Source organism: Giraffa tippelskirchi, chromosome X (genome assembly GCF_054371585.1).
Source record: "Giraffa tippelskirchi isolate mGirTip1 chromosome X, T2T-mGirTip1v1.2.pri, whole genome shotgun sequence".
Lineage (NCBI taxonomy): Eukaryota > Metazoa > Chordata > Mammalia > Artiodactyla > Giraffidae > Giraffa > Giraffa tippelskirchi.
Window position 1 is genome coordinate 88,071,039 of NC_137289.1, and position 21,729 is coordinate 88,092,767.

Genomic DNA, 21,729 nt, shown 5'->3' on the forward strand with positions numbered 1-21,729 from the left:
CTACAACTAGAGAAAAGCCTGCACAGCAATGAAGACCCAGCACAGCCACAAATAAAAAATTTTTATTAAAAAAAGAAGAAAATAACTGCAATCACCATAATAGTGAAATACTAGTGGCATTCACCTTAAAGTCAAAACAAAATCAAGAATATTCACCTGTTTTCTCAACTATTACTGAATGTTGCTCTGCAGGTTCTAGCCAAAATATGACGACAAAAGTTAAAATGCTGTAAAGGAAGAATCATAAAATGTCCTTGTTTATATATGATAAACAGATAATATAAGAGAATGAACTGAGATACTATTAAAATTAAATAGAAATAGAGTTTAAGTTTTAAATCAATAACTTTTCTCTATAAAAACAATATCCAATTAGAAAATGTAATGGGGGGAAAGATCTCATTCAGAGCAGTGAAAAAAATGATAGGAATAAACCTAACAAATATATAAAATACTGACATGAATAAAATTACAAAATATTACTGAAGGCTATAAGTATGAATATTTGACAAACAGGTAGATGTACAATATTCCTGAATGAGAACTTTCATTATTTAAAAAAATTTCAAGTAAGTGTAAATTTCTATAACAATCTCATTGGGATTTGTGAGGACAGGGATGAGAGTACTAAACAAGTTGGTTCTGAAGTTCAACTGGAAGAACATATAAAAAGAGCCAAGAAACTTTTAAAAGCTAGAAGTAGTGAGGGAAGCCTTGCCTACCAAACATCAAATTATTATATAAAGTTGTGAAATAGTTCAAGAATAGACAAATATATCAATGGAACTGAATAGAAAAGCAGTTATGTGTGAGAATTTAATTTGTGACAAGTATAGCATTTCAAATCTCTTCTGAGGCACCACTAAAAGTAAACCAAAACAATATACAAAATATGCACAAACCCAAAAGGATAAAAAGTTCTCGGGATTTTCTTGATGCAGGAATGCCAGTTGAGAAATTGTAGCTGAAATATTAATAGTAGCTGGGAAGAAATTTTGATCTACTACAGAAGATACAGATAAGGGGCCATTTCACCAGAAAAACTATGCAAAGATCCAAGACACCAGGTACAGCAAAGGATGCACATGACACATGGGGCTGGAAACAGAGTTTAACAGAAATTCGGTACACGAAAACAGTAATCCCCCTTTAACTTCAGGGGAAAGTTTCTAAGACCCCCAGGGGATGCCTGAAACCACAGATAGTACCAAAACTTATATGTACTGTTTTTTCCCACACATATTATTATCTATGATAAAGTTTATTTTATAAATTAGGTACAGTAAGAGAATATCCGAATTGCCAGCATCTACTCTTGCACTTTGGGGCCATTACTAAATAAAATAAGGGTTATTTGAACACAAGCACTGTGACACTGAGACAGTTGATCTGATAACTTCTAGGAGGTTACTAAGTGATTAATAGGAGGGTAGTGTATACAGCATGGATGTGCTGGACAAAGGGATGATTTACATCCTAGAGTGGGATGTCACAAGATTTCATCTTGCTATTCAGATCTGTGTTCAATTTAAAACTAATAATCCAATCGAAAAATGGGCAGAAGATGGAAACAGACATTTCTCCAAAGAAAACATACAGATGGCCAATAGGCACATGAAAAGATGCTCATCATCGCTCAATTATTCGAGAAATGCAAATCAAAACTACAATGAGGTACTACCTCACACCAGTCAGAATGACCATCATTAAAAAGTCTAAGTCCCTGGTGGAATTCCAGTGGTTAGGACTCAGCGCTTTCACTGTCAGGTCCCAGGTCTGACCCTTGGTTGGGGAATTAAGATTCCACAAGCCATGCAGTGTAGTCAAAAAAAAAAAAAGTCTACTAGTAATAAATGCTGGAGAGTGTGTGGAGAAAAGGGAACCCTCCTACATGGTTGGTGGGAATGTAAACTGTATAGCCACTAGAGAAAACGATATGGATGTTTCTCAAAAAACTAAAATTAGACCTATCCATCATATGACCCTACAATCCCACTGCTGGCATATACCCAGACAAAACTATAATTTGAAAAGATACATGCACCCTTATGTTCATAGCAGCACTATTCACAATAGTCAAGACTTGGAAACAACCTGAATGCCCATCGACAGATGAATGGATAAAGAAGATGTGGTATATATGTATATACAATGGAATATTAGCCATTAAAATGAATGAAATAATGCTACTTGCAGTAACATGGATGGACCTAGAGATTATCATACTAAGACAAGAAAGTCAGAAAGAGAGAGACAAATACTAAATGAACATAATCTATGAAATAAAAACTGACTTACAGATATGGCTTGTGGTTGCTAAGGGGGAGAGGGTAGAGGTGGGAAGGACTAGGAGTTTGAGATTAGCAGATGTAAACTATTATATATAGGATGGATAAACAATAAGGTCATACTGTATAGCACAGAGAACAATATTCAATATCTTGTGATAAACCATAATGGAAAAGAATATGAAGAGAATATATATATATATATACATGTATAATTGAGTTACTTTGCTACACAGCAGAAATTAAATACAACATTGTAAATCAACTATACTTCAATAAAATATTTTTTAAAAACTTATGAGTTGCTTATTTCTGGAATTGTCCATTTAATGTTTTCAGACTACATTTGACTGAGGGTAACTAAAATCATGGGATGTGAAACCATGGATAAGGAGGACTACTATATTCAGTAAAATATGCTTACCGTTTCCTGAGACCAGAAGAAATGCAAAATAAAAATGAGATACCATTACTTGCATATCGTGTTGATAAAAATTTTAATTCATAACAAAATACTGAAGAGGGTTTTGGGGAAACTGGTACCTCATACACTGCTGGGTGGCCATGTAAACTGAAACAGCCTTTGTGGAGGGAAATTGAGCAGTATACATTAACACTTCAAATTTGTAAGGATATTTATATCTCCTTTCCAGCAATCCCACTTCTAGGAATCTATCCTCAAAAAATATTAGTATAAATATTCAAAGATACGTGTATAACGATTTTCATTGCTGCATAATTTGCACTATTAAAAAACTGTAAACAACTTAAGTGTTCACCAATAGCAGAATAGTTAAATAAATCATGGCATATCCATAATATGCAGCACAAAAAAGAATGTCAGAGATCTATAGATATTGATGTGGAAATATTTTAAAGGACAATAAAGTCATATGCTTAACAATTAAGCTACAGAAAAATATTTATAGAATAATTCCAAATTGGCCAAAAAGAAAAACCAAACCTCTCCATAAAAAATGTAGGTATCACTCATACTTTTACGATGTCTCTACATGTTGTATGCCAATATGCTTATAAATGTATAGAAAATGTTTGTAAGGCTATACACCAAACTTCTTATGGTGACTTCTTCTGAGAACAATTTAAGAGTTCAAATATTGTGTTTTCCATTTTATTGACATCTGCATGTTTTTTGTTTTTTAAAGATGAAGGAAGCTCATACGAGGAAGTTAAATGTTTGTGCCATATGGATGCAGATGATACTGAAATCTATCTTCACTGCTGATTTTTCTCATGAACTCTAGTTTTGCATTTCTAATTAACTGCCTGCTAGCATTTCCACTCACATGCTTTGCCATCATTTCAAACTCGTATCTAAAATAAAATTCACTATCGGAATATTCAAATAATATTAGTTCTAGTTCCCAGTTTTCCTGTTTCTGTTAAAAGCACTAACCTACCTGTTATTTAAGTTTGAAGCCTTGGAGTAATTATCTTATACCATTCCCTCTCTATCAGAAAAAAATCAAGGCTAAGGTTTTTTTTCCCTTCTTTTTAAATAATATCTTACATATCTCCTTTCTACTTTCTATATCACCCGAACTCGGGTCCTTCATTCAACAAACATATATTAAGTACATAATTGATTATATTCTTGGCAGCCAAAGATGGAGAAGCTCTATACAGTTAGCAAAAACAAGACCGGGAGCTGACTGTGGCTCAGATCATGAACTACTTATTGCCAAATTCAGGCTGAAATTGAAGAAAGTGGGGAAAATCACTAGACCATTCAGGTATGACCTAAATCAAATCCCTTATGATTATACAGTGGAAGTGAGAAATAGATTTAAGGGACTAGATCTACTAGACAGAGTGCCTGATGAACTATGGACAGAGGTTCGTAACATTGTACAGGAGACAGGAATCAACACCATCCCCAAGAAAAAGAAATGCAAAAAAGTAAAATGGCTGTCTGAGGAGGCCTTACAAATAGCTGTGAAAAGAAGAGAAGTGAAAAGCAAAGGAGAAAAGGAAAGATATTCCCATTTGAATGCAGAGTTACAAAGAGTAGCAAGGAGAGATAAGAAAGCCTTCCTCAGCGATCAATGCAAAGAAATAGAGGAAAACAACAGAATGGGAAAGACTAGAGATCTCTTCAAGAAAATTAGAGATACCAAGGGAACATTTCATGCAAAGATGGGCTCAATAAAGGACAGAAATGGTAGGGACCTAAAAGAAGCAGAAGATATTAAGAAAAGGTGGCAAGAATAGACAGAAGAACTGTACAAAAAAGATCTTTACGACCCAGATAATCACAATGGTGTGATCACTCACCTAGAGCCAGACATCCTGGAATGTGAAGTCAAGTGGCCCTTAGGAAGCATCATTACAAACAAAGCTAGTGGAGCTATTTCAAATCCTGAAAGATGATGCTGTGAAAGTGCTGCACTCAATATGCCAGCAAATTTGGAAAACTCAGCAGGGGCAACAGGACTGGAAAAGGTCAGTTTTCATTCCAATCCCAAAGAAAGGCAACACCAAAGAATGCTCAAACTACCCCACAATTGCACTCATCTCACATGCTAGTAAAGTAATGCTCAAAATTCTCCAAGCCAGGCGTCAGCAATACGTGAACCATGAACTTCCAGATGTTCAAGCTGGATTTAGAAAAGGCAGAGGAACCAGAGACCAAATTGCCAACATCCGCTGCATCATCGAAAAAGCAAGAGAGTTCCAGAAGAACATCTATTTCTGCTTTATTGACTATGCCAAAGCCTTTGACTGTGTGGATCACAACAAACTGTGGAAAATTCTTCAAGAGATGGGAATACCAGACCATCTGACCTGTCTCTTGAGAAACCTGTATGCAGGTCAGGAAGCAACAGTTAGAACTGGACATGGAACAACAGACTGGTTCCAAATAGGAAAAGGAGCACGTCAAGGTTGTATATTATCACTCTGTTTATTTAACTTATATGCAGAGTACATCATGAGAAACGGTGGGCTGGAAGAAACACAAGCTGGAATCAAGATTGCCGGGAGAAATATCAATAACCTCAGATATGCAGATGACACCGCCCTTATGGCAGAAAGTGAAGAACTAAAGAGCCTCTTGATGAAAGTGAAAGAGGAGACTGCAAAAGTTGGCTTAAAGCTCAACATTCAGAACACTAAGATCATGGCATCTGGTCCCATCACTTCATGGCAAATAGATGGGGAAACAGTGGAAACAGTGACAGACTTTACTTTTCTGGGCTCCAAAATCACTGCAGACGGTGATTGCAGCCATGAAATTAAAAGACGCTTACTCCTTGGAAGAAAAGTTATGACCAACCTAGACAGCATATTAAAAAGCAGGGACATTACTTTGTCAACAAAGGTCTGTCTAGTCAAGGCTATGGCTTTTCCAGTGGTCATGTATGGATGTGAGAGTTGGACTATAAAGAAAGCTGAGCGCCAAAGAATTGATGCTTTTGAACTGTGGTGTTGGAGAAGACTCTTGAGAGTCCCTTGGACTGCAAGGAGATCCATCCAGTCCATCCTAAAGGAAATCAGTCCTTAATATTCATTGGAAGGACTGATGCTGAAGCTGAAACTCCAGTACTTTGGACACCTGATGCAAAGAGCTGACTCATTGGAAAAGACTCTGATGCTGGGAAAGATTGACGGCGGGAGGAGAAGGGGATGACAGAGGATGAGATGGTTGGATGGCATCACCAACTCAACGGACGTGGGTTTGGGTGGACTCCAGGAGTTGGTGATGGACAGGGAGGCCTGGCGTGCTATGGTTCATGGGGTCGCAAAGAGTCGGACATGACTGAGCGACTGAACTGAACTGAGGCAGTTTTAGATGCTGCATATAGTGCAGAAGGATTTATATGCTAGTGAATGAGAGAAATAATACAGAAGAAAAAAATTATGCAATATTGTTAGCATTTATAATGCTTATCCTGTACTAGGTACTTTGATAAGCTATGAGGTAGATATTAAATGAGATAGATTTATCTCATTTAATACTCCCAATGACCCTATGATATAGGCACTGTTATTAATCCCATTTTATAGTTGGGGAAACTGAGGTCTATAGCTCTTAAGTACTTTAAGTCACATAACTAGTAAGTAGTCAAGATTTGAACCCAGGCAGCCTGATGTTATATTAATAGTTTGTCCTCTTAACTGTTATGCTATCTATATTGCTTCTCATGCAAGGAAACCTCAGCAGATGATAATGGATATGGGGAAAATCAAACAGGGTAATGTGATAGTACCTTGGCGAGCAGGTGCTTATTTAGAGAAGGTGGTCAAGAAAGGCCTCACTGAGAGGTGTGATTTTTTTTTTTTATGGAAGAACTCAAATTTGACCTGTGAAGCTTCTCACTCTGCATTTTCTAATTGCATAGGCATTATGTGGTTTCTATGTATTTCCTGCAAATTGGCAACAGGATCCAAAGACTAGATCAAACTCGGATTCCATCCCTTTCATATGACTATAGGATAGACATAACGTCTAATATCTTTGCTCATTATTTATCAAGGATTGCAAAATGGTGATATTCTAATTTCTTTTTATTAATTGGAATGGCTTTGGAAAAAGACATGTCCCTTCATCTATTCATCCAGGAAAGGCAGGATAAATACTTGATTATCTCCCTTTATTGATTAATTTTTGAGATAATGAATTGTTTCCCTATCATGAGTGGTGATAGTTGAATTGTTTCCCTATCATGAGTGGTGATAGTTGAATTGTTTCCCTATCATGAGTGGTGATAGTTGAGCTGTGAATGTTAAGAAAGAATCACCTATTCAAAGACCTGGAGAAAGACTATTCCAGGTAGGGGGAACAGGTAGTACAGAGGCACTGAGGAAGGAGTGAGTTGCATTAAGTTTAAGGAACACAGAGACTAGCAATGGCCATATTACTTTCACTCCTGATGTTGTGGACTCAGTGTTTGTGTCCTCTAAAATCCATACATTAAAATCCTACCCTCCAATGTGATGATATTAGGAGATTGGGGAGGTAATTAGGATTAGAAGAGATCATGAATGGGATTAGTGCCCTTACAAGAGTCATGAGAGAGCTTTCTCTCTTTCTTTCCTCTCCACCTGGTAGAGGTCCCTCACCAGAACGTGACTATGTTGGTACCTTGATCTCAGACTTCCAGCCTCCAGAACTGTAAGAAATAAATTTATTTGTTTATAAACCACCTAGTCCATGGTACTTTGTTTTAGCAGCATGAATCGACTAAGGCATACCTCTTAAATACATTATTCTCTCCTCCATTCTTACTACCACACCCACTTAGTTTGAGGTCTCATCTTTCTCTCTTGGACTACCGCAACTATTTTCAATTGGTTTCACTGTCTCTAAGAATCTCTCTCTTCCACTCCAGTCAATTAACTTCTTACTCACCAAAAGCTTTCAATTCAGTGTATAATTCTTTTTGGTGAGAATGAATCTAAAGTTTTAATAATGGATATTATTGGCAAAATAACACTGATTTAATGGATGGAGGTATTTGCTGGAAAGTAGTGTTAGAAACAAGAGACCACAGGCTTTGTACTCAAACCTGGATTTGAGTCCCAGTTCTGACACTTGATAGATGTGTGACCTAGAGAAAATTATGCAACCTCCCTGAAGCCGAGTTTCATCATCTATTAAAGAATAATAATAATGCATTTAATACACTATTGTGAGAAGTAAAGGAGAATATATATTCTCATTTGAGATATATGTATATATAATATATACAAAGAGAAATAACAGATAGAGTGTGCATGTACACATGCACACATTTTATTACAGTACTTAGATCATAGTAAAGGCTCAATAAAGAGTTTTTTTTTAAGTACTCTTCCCATCATGTATCTTGCAGAAGTTCCAGTTTCAGTGATGACTGCCACATGTTTAAACTTCAGTCATTGCTAAGAGTTGTCCAAGAGTCATCTAAGAATATCTAAAACTTAAGGACCCAACTGGGATTTTAGAAGACGATTTTAGAAGATAATCACACTACTCTAGCGTAGCAGCATCCCTTTGACAAGCCTATGTGGGAATCAACGAGGCCCTTAGTTGATCAGTGATATCTCATATTGATACAATCACAAAAAAGTGATTTTCCAAATCACTTTTCATCTCTGATCACCTCATCCCTAACCTAAGTGGGATCCCCTGGTACTTTACCCGTCACTTTATCCAGATCAGTAATTATCTCCCAATTACACCAGGTACAGTGTTACTGACTCTAGGACCCCTGCCTCTACTGTTCTCTCTCTCTCTTTCTGCTCCCAAAGTCCCAGAACACTGCTAGAGGGAGAACCAAGCAGATCAATATAAATTCATGCTGTTCAATTTCAACTTGGTCCTTGCAGCTGCTCAGCAACCCTTTTATTTGTCTCATGTGTTCCCTGGTACTCTCCCCACAGAGGCTGTTTCAGACCTTCCTCTTTCTCCTCAAATTATAAACTCCAATCTCCCTCCTTCTACTTCCACAGATTTCATATTAGACACTTTCATCAGATTAACTCTCCCTCCTGCAGCAAATCAGTAATATCTTTCTCCCTTCCAGCCTTGTCCTCTAGCCATCGAGTTTCCTTCCCAGGACAGCAATCAATGTTCTTGATCTCTTGTTTATCCTTTCAGAGATATTTTATTACTCCACAAGTTCAAGTACAGAGAAGAGGGAACTTGCACTTGTCGTTAAAGGTAAGTAGAATTTGGATGGGTAGAGAGAAAGGAGATGCTATTCCAAGCAGAGGAAACAGCCGGGGCAAAGGCACAGAGGTGGAAATGAATAAGATATATTTAGAAAACAGGGTATATCAAGAAGAGTAATCCCCTGAGAAATAATCCCAGCTGTTGCTTTAAGTGCTACCTCTCCTTTTCTAGTTCTGACTTCAGCCTCATCATTGCTTCCCTGACTGTCCTGCTCTACATACCAGCAGACTAGAAATCTGACACTGCATGGCCCCTCACCCATCTTATCTTGCCTGGACCTCCGTTACTATTTATTGAGCCATCTGTTTCATTCCTGCTAAAGAGGTCCTAGCTTCTTCCTGAGTCACTCTATAGGCCAGACACCCTCCATTTCTTTGGTCACATAGACAATTTCCCCACACCACTGAAAATAGGACAATGAATATACAATATGCATTGTACAGACATTATTGATCTTACCAATATATACAACAGAGAACCTATACAACAGAGATGGAACTGGCAAAACCCAGACTATGAAATTCTACTGAAAAACAATCTAACTTCCTCAACAAAAAGTTGCAAGGAAAAAAGTGACATATAATATATATTCAATCACAATGTGTGGATCTTATTTAGATACTGATTCAAACCAAAAAATCTGTAAAATTCTTTTGACGTTTATGAAACTGTTGGAAATTTAAATGCTGACTTGATATTTAATGGAAATATTGCTTGTTTATTTTATGTGTGCTAATGATACTACAATTATGATTTTTAAAAAAGAATCCTAACCTTTTAAAGATACATAATGAAATATTTAGGTATGGAATGACATCATATCTGGAATTTGCTCCAAAATATTATGGGACAGAGGAAATAGATGGAATTTGCTCCAAAATATTATGGGACAGAGGAAATAGATGAAACAAGAGTACCCAAGAGTTGATACTAGTTGAAGCTGAGTGTTTAGCAAGGGATTCATTACAGTATTCGGTCTACTTTTATACATGTTTTACATTCTCCATTAAAATGTTTTTTAAAATGTTATTGAATTATCAAGCATCTGATGAAAGTGTGTGTATTAATCTGAAGGAGTGGAACAGGGGGAGCTGGAATATGAGAAGAGGAAGGTCTGGAACAGCCTCTGTGGGGAGAGTGCCAGGGAATGTATGAGACAAATAAAAGGGTTGCTGAGCAGCTGCAAGGGCCAAGTTGAAACTGGACAGCATGAATTTATACTGGCCTGCTTGGTTCTCCCTCTAGCAGTGTTCTGGGACCTTGGGAGCAGAGAGAGAGGGGACAGTGGAGGCAGGGGTCCCAGAATCAGTAACACTGAATCTAGTATAACTGAGAGAGAATTACTGATCCAGATGAAGTGACAGGTAAAGTACCTAAGGGTCCCACTTAGGTTAGAGATAAGGTGATCAGAGGTGAAAAGTTGTTTGGGACACTGGTCCCCAACCTTTTTGGCATGAGGGACTGGTTTCGTGGAAGACAATTTTTCCATGGACCAGGGGGTTTGGGGATGGTTTCAGGATTATTCAAACACATTACATTTATTGTGCACTTTATTTCTATTATTATTACATCAGCTCTACCTCAGATCACTAGATATTAGATCCCAGAGGTTGGGGATCCCTAGTTTAGGAATGCGTTATATCAATGTGAGATATTACTGAACAACTAAGGGCCTTGCTGGTTCCCAGATAGGCTTATCAAAGGGACTCTGTTAGGCTAGAGGGGTGTGATATCAAGCTCCTCTTCTAAGATTTTAATTGGATTTTGGATATTTGGATATTCTCAGATGGCTCTTGAACAATGACTGAGGTTTTAATCAGTAGCCATGTGACCTCAAGCAAGCTATGTCCTTCTCTGAGCTTTGGTTTCCTCATCTATAAAAACTGGGGATAATAATCCTCAGAGATCAGGTGTGAGGATTAAGTAAAATAATGTGGGTAGAAGTGACCTACACAGTGGCATTCTATATATGATGTTTACTCCCTCAGGAGGTGAATACAATCATACATAATGCTGAAGTTGATGCAATTGTATGGTAAATATGTTATCACTTTATAGACTAGCAAAACCTGACTGTCAAGAAAAACCCTATTTTCTGGGAATTCCCCGGTAGCCCATGCTTAGGAGTCCAGGTTCAATCCCTGGTTGGAGAACTAAGATCCTACAAGTCACAAGGTGCAGTTAAAAGAATCCTATTTTCTTACTGACACATTATAAAATTGGACATTGGAAATGTGTCTTTCTTCTCCAAGGGAAAAAAAAAGAAAAAAGAAACACCTCGACCTTCCCAATAGGCCAAGGTGAAAGCTTTTGGTGAAAAGAAAGAAGAATAGTAGTGGTACTTACTATATGTCAGACACCAATCTAAATCTGCATTAGCTATTATTATTTCAATACACAGATCTAGACCTCAAAGGAAAGATATGGCCTAGACAGAAAAACGCATGAGTCATTTGCATGTGGGTGGTATCTGAAGTCATGGGCATAATTGAGAGTGTCTAGAAGAGAGTTATATATAAGTTATATATATCAATATATGAAGAGACCTAGATAGCATATTAAAAAGAAGACACATCACTTTACAGGCAAAGATTCATATAGTCAAAGTCATGGCTTTTCCAGTAGTCTTATACAGATGTGGGAGTTGGAACATAAAGAAGGCTGAGCACCTAAGAATTGACTGCTTTCAAATTGTGGTGCTGGAGAAGACTCTTGAGAGTCCCTTGGGCTGCAAGGAGATCAAATCAGTCAATTCTAAAGGAAATCAACTCTGACTATTCATTGGAAGGACTGATGCTAAAGCTCCAAAACTTTGGCCACCTGATGCAAAGAGCCAACTCATTGGAAAAGATCCTGATGCTGGGAAAGATTCAAGGCAAAAGGAGAAGGGGGCAGCAGAAGTTGAGATGGTTAGATAGCACCACTGACTCAGTGGAGATGAATCTGAACAAACTCCAGGAGGTAGTGGAGAACAGAGGAGCCTGGCGTGCTATAGTCCATGGGGTCACAAAGAGTTGGACACAACTTAGCAACTGAACAACAACAACGAAGAGACCAAGCCTAGGACTGAGTCCTGAGGAACTTCATCATTGAATGGCCAGTAAGAAGAGGAGGAGCCTATAAAAGAGACTGAAAGAAATAGCCAGAGAAGTAGGAAGACAACCAAGAGGAGTGATGGGTCATAGAAGCCAATGTATGAAATGTACTTCAAGAAAGAAACCATCATGAATGTCAAATTTTGCTTGAGAGTACAAGTAAGATGGGGACTAAAGTATCCATTGGATTTAGTGACTTGGTGGCCTGGCCAATGGTAACCTTATCACCCCAGGTTGAGGGAGTTAGAAGATATATTGAAGTGTGTTGTGAATGGACTAGGAAGAAGGAAATGGAAAAAGAGTAGTTATTTTAAGAAGTTCGGTTACAAAGGAGAGAAAGGAATTAATAGTAGCTGGAGAGGAATATGAAGTCAAGGGAAATTGTTTTTGTAAGACTGGGGAGACTTGCACATGTTTAAATGTCAACGAAAATATCCAAAGAGAGGGAAAGGCTGAACAAACAGGGGAGAGAGAGGATAATTAATAGTGTAAGGTTTCCAGAGAGGTGTGAGGGAATATGATACAAAGCACAGTGGAAAGAAATGAGAACTATAAAAGGAGGTAGGGAGAGTATTTGTGCTATTATGAATAAATATGTAGATGTGATGGTGGGAAGTAGATGATTAAGTGATATAATATATGCAAAGCACTTAGTATAATGGTTGGCAGGTTAGTTTGTATCAGAAATGGTAGCTATGGTTATTGTTGTAGTGGTGGTTAATAATGTTATACACCTGCTTGAAACACATATTTTGGGTTTTGGGCTATGTAAAAGGATCTAGTATACTACTTTATTAATGCTGCAAATTTTAAGCTTTATATATCAAGTTTATATACAAGGGTTACTTGAAATTTTTGATTCCTCACCTCCATCCTCTCCAGGAATTCTGAGTAGTTGCTGGTCCCCTGATTTTCATAAGATAGAAAAAAGTTGTACATTTAAGATTAGTGTACTTTATACACTCTTCTATATATATTTTACATCTCTAAATTCAAAAAAAACACATCCTCTAAAGCCCCTTTTGATGTTTCACCCACAGAAAAATGACATTAAAAGTAAACTTTTGGACTTCCCTGGTGGCTCAGTGGATAAGAATCCATATGCTGATACAGAGGACATGGGTTTGATCTCTGCTCCAGGAAGATTTCACATGCTGCAGAGCAACTAAGCCTGTGCACCACAACTTCTGAGCCCACGAGCCACAACTACTGAAGCCTGCACCCCTCTAGAGCCTGTGCTTCACAACAAGAGAAGCCACCATAATGAGAAGCCCAAGCACTGCAATAAAGAGTAGTTCCTGCTTGCTGCAACCTAGAGAAAGTCCATTCACAGGAACAAAGACCCAATGCAACCAAAATAAATAAATAATAATAATAATGATAAAGTGTTCCTACTTTTTTAAAAAAGTAAACTTTTGAGCTCATTTTGCATGCTAGGAAAGTGATGCTCAAAAATCCTTCAAGCTAGGCTTTAGCAGTACATGAACCAAGAACTTCCAGATGTTCAAGCTGGATTTAGAAAAGGCAGAGGAACCACAGATCAAATTGCCAGCATTTGTTGGATCACAGAGAAAGCACGGGATTCCAGAAAAACATCTACTTCTGCTTCATTGACTAAGCAAAGCCTTTGACTGTGTGGATCACAACAAACCATGGAAAATCCTTAGATGGGAATACTAGACCACTTACCTGTCTCCTGAGGAACTTATACACGGGACAAGAAGCAACAGTTAGAACTGGACATGGAACAACTGACTGGTTCAAAACTGAGAAAGGAATATGACAAGGCTGTATACCGTCACTCTATTTAACTTACACGCAGAGTACCAAAATGCACAGTATTTAACTTACACGGTATTCAAAATGCCAGGCTGGATGAATCACAAGGTGGAATCAAGATTGCCGGGAGATAAGATGGTTAGATAGCATCACAGACTCAATGGACATGAGTTTGAGCAAACTCCGGGAGATAGGGAAGGACAGGGAAGCCTGGTGTGCTGCAGCCCATAGGGTCACAAAGAGTCAGACACGACAGCAACTGAACAACAACAAACTTCTGGGATTTCCCTGGTGGTGCAAGTGGATAAGAATTTGCCTGCCAACACAGGGTTCGATCCCTGCTCCAGGAAGATTCCACATGCCTTAGAGCAACTAACCCCGTGCACCACAAACACTGAGCCCGAGTTCTACAGCCCATGAGCCACAGCTACTGAGACCATGTGCTGCAACTACTGAAGCCCATGTGCCTAGAGCCTGTACAACAACAAAAGAAGCCACCTCAATGAGAAGCCCCACATACTGCACAACTAGAGAAAGCCCATGCACAGCAACAAAGACCCAGTGCAGACAAAAATAAATAAAATTATTTTAAAAGAACTTTTTTTGTAAAAAAAGTAAACTTCTAGACTTCCCTGGTGGTTCAGTGGGTAAGACTCCAAGCTTCCACAGCAGGGGGCACAAGTTTGATCCCTGGTTGGATAACTAAGATCCTGCATGCCACCTAGTTAGAAAGGATCTGAAGGGTTCAGTTCAAGGGGAAAACTTTATTTGCACTTGAATGAGAGCAGAGAGCTAAGCCAAAATTACTGAATATCCTGGAGGTCCAGGAAGCCCCTTTATCTCTGCTCAAACTTTCCTGCAAGGTAGAGGAAAGGTAGAGGAAACTTTCCTGATGCATTCTCTAACATCCCCTAATCTTGCCTCAGTTTCCAAATCCTCAGCCATGCTATGCTGCCCATGTCCATTCTCCCACCCCCATCTTACTCCTAGCTACTAATGAAACCTTATGTTCCTTGAATCTGAACTGAGATAAAAGGGTGCTATGAAAAATACTTCAGATCACCTGAGGTTTGGTAAGCTTCCTAGTTTGATGTTTCTAAGAATCTGAAATCCCAGATTCTTGGCCACGATGTTGAGGGAGTAAATCTGATTTAAGAGAGACTCAAAAAAAGAGATATCACTCCTCTAATTAAGATCTACATTTAAGGGAATTCCCTGATGGTCCAGTGGTTAGTGCTTTCACTGCCACAGTTCTGGGTTCAATCCCTGGTCAGGGAACTAAGATCCCACAAGCCATGAGGTGCAGTCAAAAAAAAAAAAAAATCTGCATTTAAAAAGACAAGGCTGAACTTCCCTGGTGGTACAGTGGATAAAAATCCACCTGCCAATGCAGGGGACACAGGTTTGATCCCTGGTCCGGTAAGATTTCACATGCTACGGGGCAACTAAGACTGTGCACCACAACAACTGAGCTCATGTGCACCTAGGGCCTGTGCTCCACAACAAGAGAAGCCACCACGACGAGAAGCTGGTGCACTGCAACAAAGAGTAGCCCGCACTCGCTGCAACTAGAGAAATCCTGCATGCAGCAACTAGAGAAATCCTGCATGCAGCAACAAGGACCCAGTGCAACCAAATAAATAGAATAAAATTTTTTACAAAGAAAATGCCTATAGTGCCTTTTTAACTCTCTTTTAAAATCATGTTCAAAATCCTTGATCTAGAATTTTAGGCTCTTCCCAATCTAGCCACATTTCACTTGACTCTTTTGTTCCCTCATTTAAACCTTCTGAGGGAATTACCTGGTGGTCCAGTGGTTAGGGCACCACGGTTTCACTCCAGGGGGCACTGGTTGGATCCCTGGTCAAGGAACTAAGATCCTGCAAGCCAAGTGGCCAAAAAAAAAAATCCTCTGCTATGTTAGCAGTGGTTACAAACAGCAAAAGGACTAAATTTGGAGAGAATCCAAAGAGGAGTTCTTACTTCTTACCCTACACATCACTGCATTGTCTTTTACAATGACAATGTATTGCTTTGGGAATTTATAATAAAACATAAAAAGTAAAATAGAACACCTTCCTACCCAAGCCTGGCTCTCCCTACTTTTCCGTAGCTATCCAAATTTCTTATTCTTCAAAGTTCCACTCAAGATATATTTATTAACCCTCACATTTATGGTTAATTGATTTTCAACTAGGGTGCCAGGACAATTCAGTGGGGACAGAATAGTCTTTCCCACAAACAGTGCTGGGACAACTGGATAGCTATATGCAAAAATATAACGTTGGACCCCTACTTCATACTACATACAAAAACTTTTAAGAATTCACTTGGCAATGCAGGGGACGCAGGTTTGATCCATATTAGGGGAACTAAGATCCCACATGGTGTGCAGCAACTAAGCCCATGTGGCAAAACTACTGAAGTCCCTGTGCTCTGGAGCCCACGCACCATAACCAGAGTCCGTGAGCTGCAATGGAAGATGCCACATAACACAATGAAGATCCCAAGTGTAGCCAAATAAATAAGTATTTTTAAAAAGATGGATCAAAGACCAAAATGAAAAAGCTGAAACCATAAAACTCTTAGAAAACACAGGAATGAATTTTCATGACCATGTATTAGGCAATGGTTTCTAGGATATGACATCAAAAGCATAAGCAACCAAAGGAAAGATGGATAAATTAGAATTCATAAGAATTTATAACTTTCGTGTATCAAAAGACACCAAGGAAGTAGAAAGACAACACAGGGAATGGGAGAAAATATTTATAAATCATGTTTCTGACAAGAGATTTGTTTCTAGAACATATTTTTTAAAAAACCTCACTAAAAAGACAAACAACCCTATTAACAAATGGGCAAAGGTTTGGTTTAGACATTTCTCCAAATAAGATACAAAAATGGTCAACAAGCACATGTAAAGATGCTCAGTGTCATTAGCCATCAGGAAAATGCAAATTAAAACCACAAAGAGATTCCACTTTACACCCACTAGGATGGCTATAATTTAAATAAAAGACAAGTAACAAGTGTTATCTAGGACGTAGAGAATTGGAACCCTCATACACAGCTGATGAGAATGTAAAATGGTGCAGACTCTTTGGAAAACAGTCTGGCAATTCCTCAAAAGGTTAAAAGTTATCATTTGACCCAGAAATTACACTCCAATTATACTTGGTATATAGCTAAGAGAAATGAAAACATAGGTCCACATAAAAACTTGAACATGAATGCTCATGGGAGTATTATTACAGGAGCATTACTCATAATAGCCAGAAAGTAGAAACAACCCAAATATACCTCAAGTGATGAAGAGATTAAAAAAGTGTTATATCTACACAGTGAAATATCATTTGGTCATTAAAAGGAACAAAGTACTGATGTCGGATGAGCATCATGTTGGATGAACATGGATGAACCTTGAAAACATTATCCTAAGTGAAAGAAGTCTGTCACAAACAACCACATATTGTATGAAATATCCAGAATAGGTAAATCCATAGAGGCCGAAAGTAGATCAGTGGTTACCTAGGGCTGTCAGTTTGGGGGGAAATTGGGAGTGACTGCTAATGGGTATAGGGTTTCTTTTGGGAATGGCAAAAACTTTTAAAATTGATTGTGGTTGGGACTTCCCTGGTGGTCCAGTGGTTAACACTCTGCACTCTACTGCAGGTGCATGGGTTCCATCTCTGGTTGGGGAACTAAGATCTCACATGCTGCAGTGTGGCCAAAAAATAAAAATAAAATTGATTGTGGCTGCACAACTCTGAGTATACTAAAAAAAAAACCCGAATTTTACACTAGCACTTGGGTAAATTGTATAGGATGTGTACTATATTTAATTAAAGCTGTAAAAAATGTACTTGTTCCATGGTGTTTTCCCTTTCTACTACAGTCCACATTAATCTCTCCATTCTCTCAACTCCTATAGCTTTTAAAATTGTACTGCACAATTTAGCACTCAGTTAAACTACTTGATAATGTTTATTATTATCTCATGTAGATTAGCCTTGACTTGTCAACCACACTACAATTTTCCTAAGAGGAATGAATAAGTCTTCTGCTCTCAGATACCTCTAAACCACCTAACACGTAACTGGGCACGTAGTAAGTACTCAGTAAATACTTGGTGGTTGTGAAGAATTGATTGCATGTGCTTGTTTTCACACATGTGTGTTACACACACACACAGAAGCTGGAGGGAATGAATGCAATCTTAGATAGTGAGGTGAGAGAACGACACTATGTGAAACTGCAGAATACAAGATTTATTTAAGGGAAAAAACAGCATGGTTTGGACACTTTTGTTCTCCCCTCCTTCTGCCTCCTGCTGCTCAGTGACACTCCATGGCCAACCGTATCCTGGTCTCTGAAACCTAAGGGAGTCACTGAGGTCCTATTTAGACACTTGACTGTCTGGTGTCACTATTCCCCCATTGCTTCCTCCTCTTCCTCCTCCTCTGTCCAGCTCAAGTCATCATCTGAATCCTCAGACTCTTCCTCATCCACCTCTAACCCAACCTCTGCCTTAGCCTTCTCAGCCAGTGCATCGGGGTGCTCCAGCTGGGCCCAGGATCCTGGGTCAGCCTTGACCAGGGAAATTTCAACCCGAGATGGCATCAAGGAGACAGAGCTCTGCTCCACGTCTATGACCTGAGGAGGAGGGAAAGATAGAGGAACACAGAAGAGAAAATGAGGAAACCAAAGGGATTGGGGTCAGGGCAGGGTGGTGATGAATGACAGGGAGAAAAATAAAAAATGCAAGATGGGGAAAAATATAGGGAAGGAATAAGTAAGGGAGAGAGAGAAAAAGGAAAGAAAGGGGAGTTGGGGGGAAGGGGAGAAAAAATAGGGAGAAGAGGGAGAGAGAGAGAGAGTATCAAAGCAAATGAAGAGAAAACCTCCACTTTCCCACTACAACTTCGTCCCTCAAGACACCCTCTATTCATTCCAGTCCGGCCCTTCTTTTTACCCCATCTGCCTCCCCCTCTTGTGCCCCTTTCTCTTCACTTACCCCCCAGAGCTTCATCTGTGCTTGGAACACACGGTTACCATCAAAGACAATGTGGACATGAAGCTGAGAGAAAAGAATTACAGGGGTAGGAACAATCCCAGAAGGTCAGAACACGTTATTACAACACAGAAGCAGGCCAGTGGTGTATTCCCTACATCCACAGGCCAGTCAGATAACCCTGACCTTACAGCTCTACCAGAGGACTATGGAGCCTACATGTTAACTGCATATGACGACTCAGCCTGTAAGATGATAATATCACCCAATTCGCTGGCCTCCCATCCAGCATCAGACATTCCTCACCTCAGTTTGACTGGCCTTCACCCAGTTGAATGCAGGAAGTGGAATCTGGCCATATACAGTCACCACTACTAAGGAATCTGTCTGGTGCCAATCATGACGGCAAGACGCTGGCAGCTAAAAAGAAGATGTGCAATCTGGATGGTTAAGAATGAACTCGTAACCCAAGGGACATTCTCATGGTGTATGTGGAGAAGAAACAGAGAGTGTCAGAAAGATTAACACGACCTCATATTGCAAAACCACTGGGAGCAGAAATCTTATTTGGTCCATGCAAAAGGGAGAAGATACAGAGCTTGGCCATGAGGTACAGGGAGGAGAAATTATTTGGGAACTGAGTTCTTATCAAGAGTTCAGTAAAGTCAGGACTTACCTGCTTCCCCCAATCATGTCTACCAACTCTGCATCCTGGCTGTGCCAGGAATGCCCCAAAATCCAGGGTCTGGATGCCACAACAGCTCCAAGATTTCACCCTGAGGTAGGAACAGAATTCACTTAATCTCCTTTCCCCTCCCCACAAGCACTCCATCTTAAGGTCAACATTGGGAAAAACCTGTCTCACAGCCCACCCAGTCCCCTCCATCACCCCTCATGGAATTGAGGTGCTCCAGGGTGGTAGGTACATGGAGTAGCATCACTCTCTAGGCCTTGGTATACCTAAGACAGATAAAGGAGAATCAGGAAAAGAATCAGATCATGTAAAAATGTATGCAGCCTCACGTCTATACCCAGGCATCCCTCAGGCATCACGTCTCTCAAACACACGCTTGAGTCCTCCATAAACTCTCACTCACAGCATCACATCCTGGGTTCTGGCAGCTGGCCCCAATCCGGATCAGGCTACTGTCAACTCCTGGGCAAAGAAAACAAGAGTCAGGAACCCTATTCATTTCTTCCACCCAACTGCCACTTTCACTAAATTCCAGCCTATGAAACCTGTCCTACTAAGGATCCACTCACCTGCTCCAGGTTCTTCTAATTCCTTCTGTTCCAGTGCCATTTCCAGGGCTTGGGATATATTTAGCGGAAGCAACTTTGGAGGCAACTCTGACCTACGGGGTATGGGTGGGGTGATTTAGTCCTGACCCACTAACTGTGACCAACAGTGCCAACCTTCCCACCAATGGTAATGGAATTGAAGAAGTCTGGTGAAAGTAGGGCAGAGTTAGAGAAGATGAATAGCAATCCCATTGCCAATTTTCTTCTCTGTGGATATGCCAAATCCTTGAACCCTGGGGAAATCTCCAGGGTTTCTCTTGCCAATCTACTCAGTTGCTCTAAATCCATATTTTTCTATACAACTGCATCATTCCCTTTTCTTCATCTAACTAACTGTAGACTTTCTTCTGTTGCTCATATTATTTCCACAAAATTGATTTAGTCTTCTCAGCAGCTTCCTGGCTGCCAGTACTGCTACATTCTTTTCTTAATATATAAAACGTATTTTAAAACTCTTTTCCAAAAAGAAAAAAAAAAAACTCATTCAACAATCACCCTTGTATTATAACTAAGTATGTATTTGTGAGAGGCTATCTACTCTGTTGATTCAAAATACCTACCCCATCACCCCATATCATCTTAAGAGCAAAGGACATTATTTCCGGACACAAATTTCCCCTAAGGCACAAAACATACACCAAGCCCTGACACTTGGGTCTCCTCATATCTCTAGTCTCTAGTTCCTAAACCTCATTGACCCATTAATCACTCCTAGGAAGCTCCATGAATGTACGGAAAACCCAGGGACCTCCTCTTTACTTGGGCCTCTCCCGACGCAAAGTCTCTGCTGACTTTGGAATCACATTCGGAGGTCTTTGCTCCTGAAGTGAACTGCTTGTACCAGGGCCCTCAGGTTGAGGGACCTCAGGGAGCTTCTCAGCACAGTGTGGTCCCACAGTACAGCCCTAGTATAGATAGGGAAAGAAGATTAGGGACAGAATTCTTCTATTGGGGCAGAATACCCAAAAGTAAAGAATTTACCTTGATGTTTAGGAACTCGGAGAAATCTACAGTTCGCTTCCGGCAGCAGGACCAACCCTGATAACAAGAGACCCAGCTCAGCTTAGACTCCTGGCTGTATTTCTTTTGCAAAATGCTCTTGCTATTCCCCCCTTGCCTATTCCTCACCTTAAGTGCGTCATGGAAGATTGGGACCCCAGGGTGATGGCAACAGGAATCTGTGGATACCAGTAACAAGATCAAGGAAGGAAAGAAATTCTTACTTTTCCAGGTTTATATGCTTACAATCTTTCCATATGGTATAAAAAAAAAGAATATCAGTAAAGACTGAAGAACACCCAGACCAATCAAACTAAGGCAGGTACACACTAAATTTCTGTTCCTTTAACAGACTGCCTACAGCTGTCAACTCCCTCCGCACCAACAGAGCTCCTGGCAAGGTCAGGATTACTCACCAGGAAGGTTGGTTTGGGGGTCAAAATGCTGGCCACAGCCTTTGTTATGGCAGAGTAGAGACATGGAGGCGTTGGTAGAATTACTGAAAGGGTATTTCAGGGAGTCTGGCTGCCGAGTGGGGGACACCTCTTAGTCCGGAGGCTTTTAGCTGCCTGGAAG

The 21,729-nt window shown here is 39.7% G+C and overlaps 1 protein-coding gene across 2 annotated transcripts in view; it reads right to left on the bottom strand.

The window, feature by feature from the left end:
- ITGB1BP2 (integrin subunit beta 1 binding protein 2) overlaps window positions 1-21,688 on the bottom strand; it is a 38,688-nt gene extending 17,000 nt beyond the window's left edge. The window contains exons 1-12 of one of the 2 annotated variants that reach the window (XR_014075945.1): window positions 21,570-21,688; window positions 21,283-21,332; window positions 21,136-21,192; window positions 20,914-21,059; window positions 20,116-20,207; window positions 19,950-20,008; window positions 19,742-19,812; window positions 19,529-19,628; window positions 19,159-19,272; window positions 18,856-18,918; window positions 18,363-18,494; window positions 12,927-12,965 (exon numbers count right to left, since the gene is read on the bottom strand). Coding sequence is in view for 1 of the 2 variants with exons in the window: in XM_081566227.1 (XP_081422353.1) it covers window positions 18,267-18,494; window positions 18,856-18,918; window positions 19,159-19,272; window positions 19,529-19,628; window positions 19,742-19,812; window positions 19,950-20,008; window positions 20,116-20,207; window positions 20,914-21,059; window positions 21,136-21,192; window positions 21,283-21,332; window positions 21,570-21,633 (1,044 nt within the window). In the remaining variant the exon portion in view is untranslated. Of the gene's footprint in view, window positions 1-12,926; window positions 12,966-18,088; window positions 18,495-18,855; window positions 18,919-19,158; window positions 19,273-19,528; window positions 19,629-19,741; window positions 19,813-19,949; window positions 20,009-20,115; window positions 20,208-20,913; window positions 21,060-21,135; window positions 21,193-21,282; window positions 21,333-21,569 lie in introns of those variants that run through there. The other variant, XM_081566227.1, reaches the window with a different exon arrangement.
- Window positions 21,689-21,729: the final 41 nt, after the last annotated feature.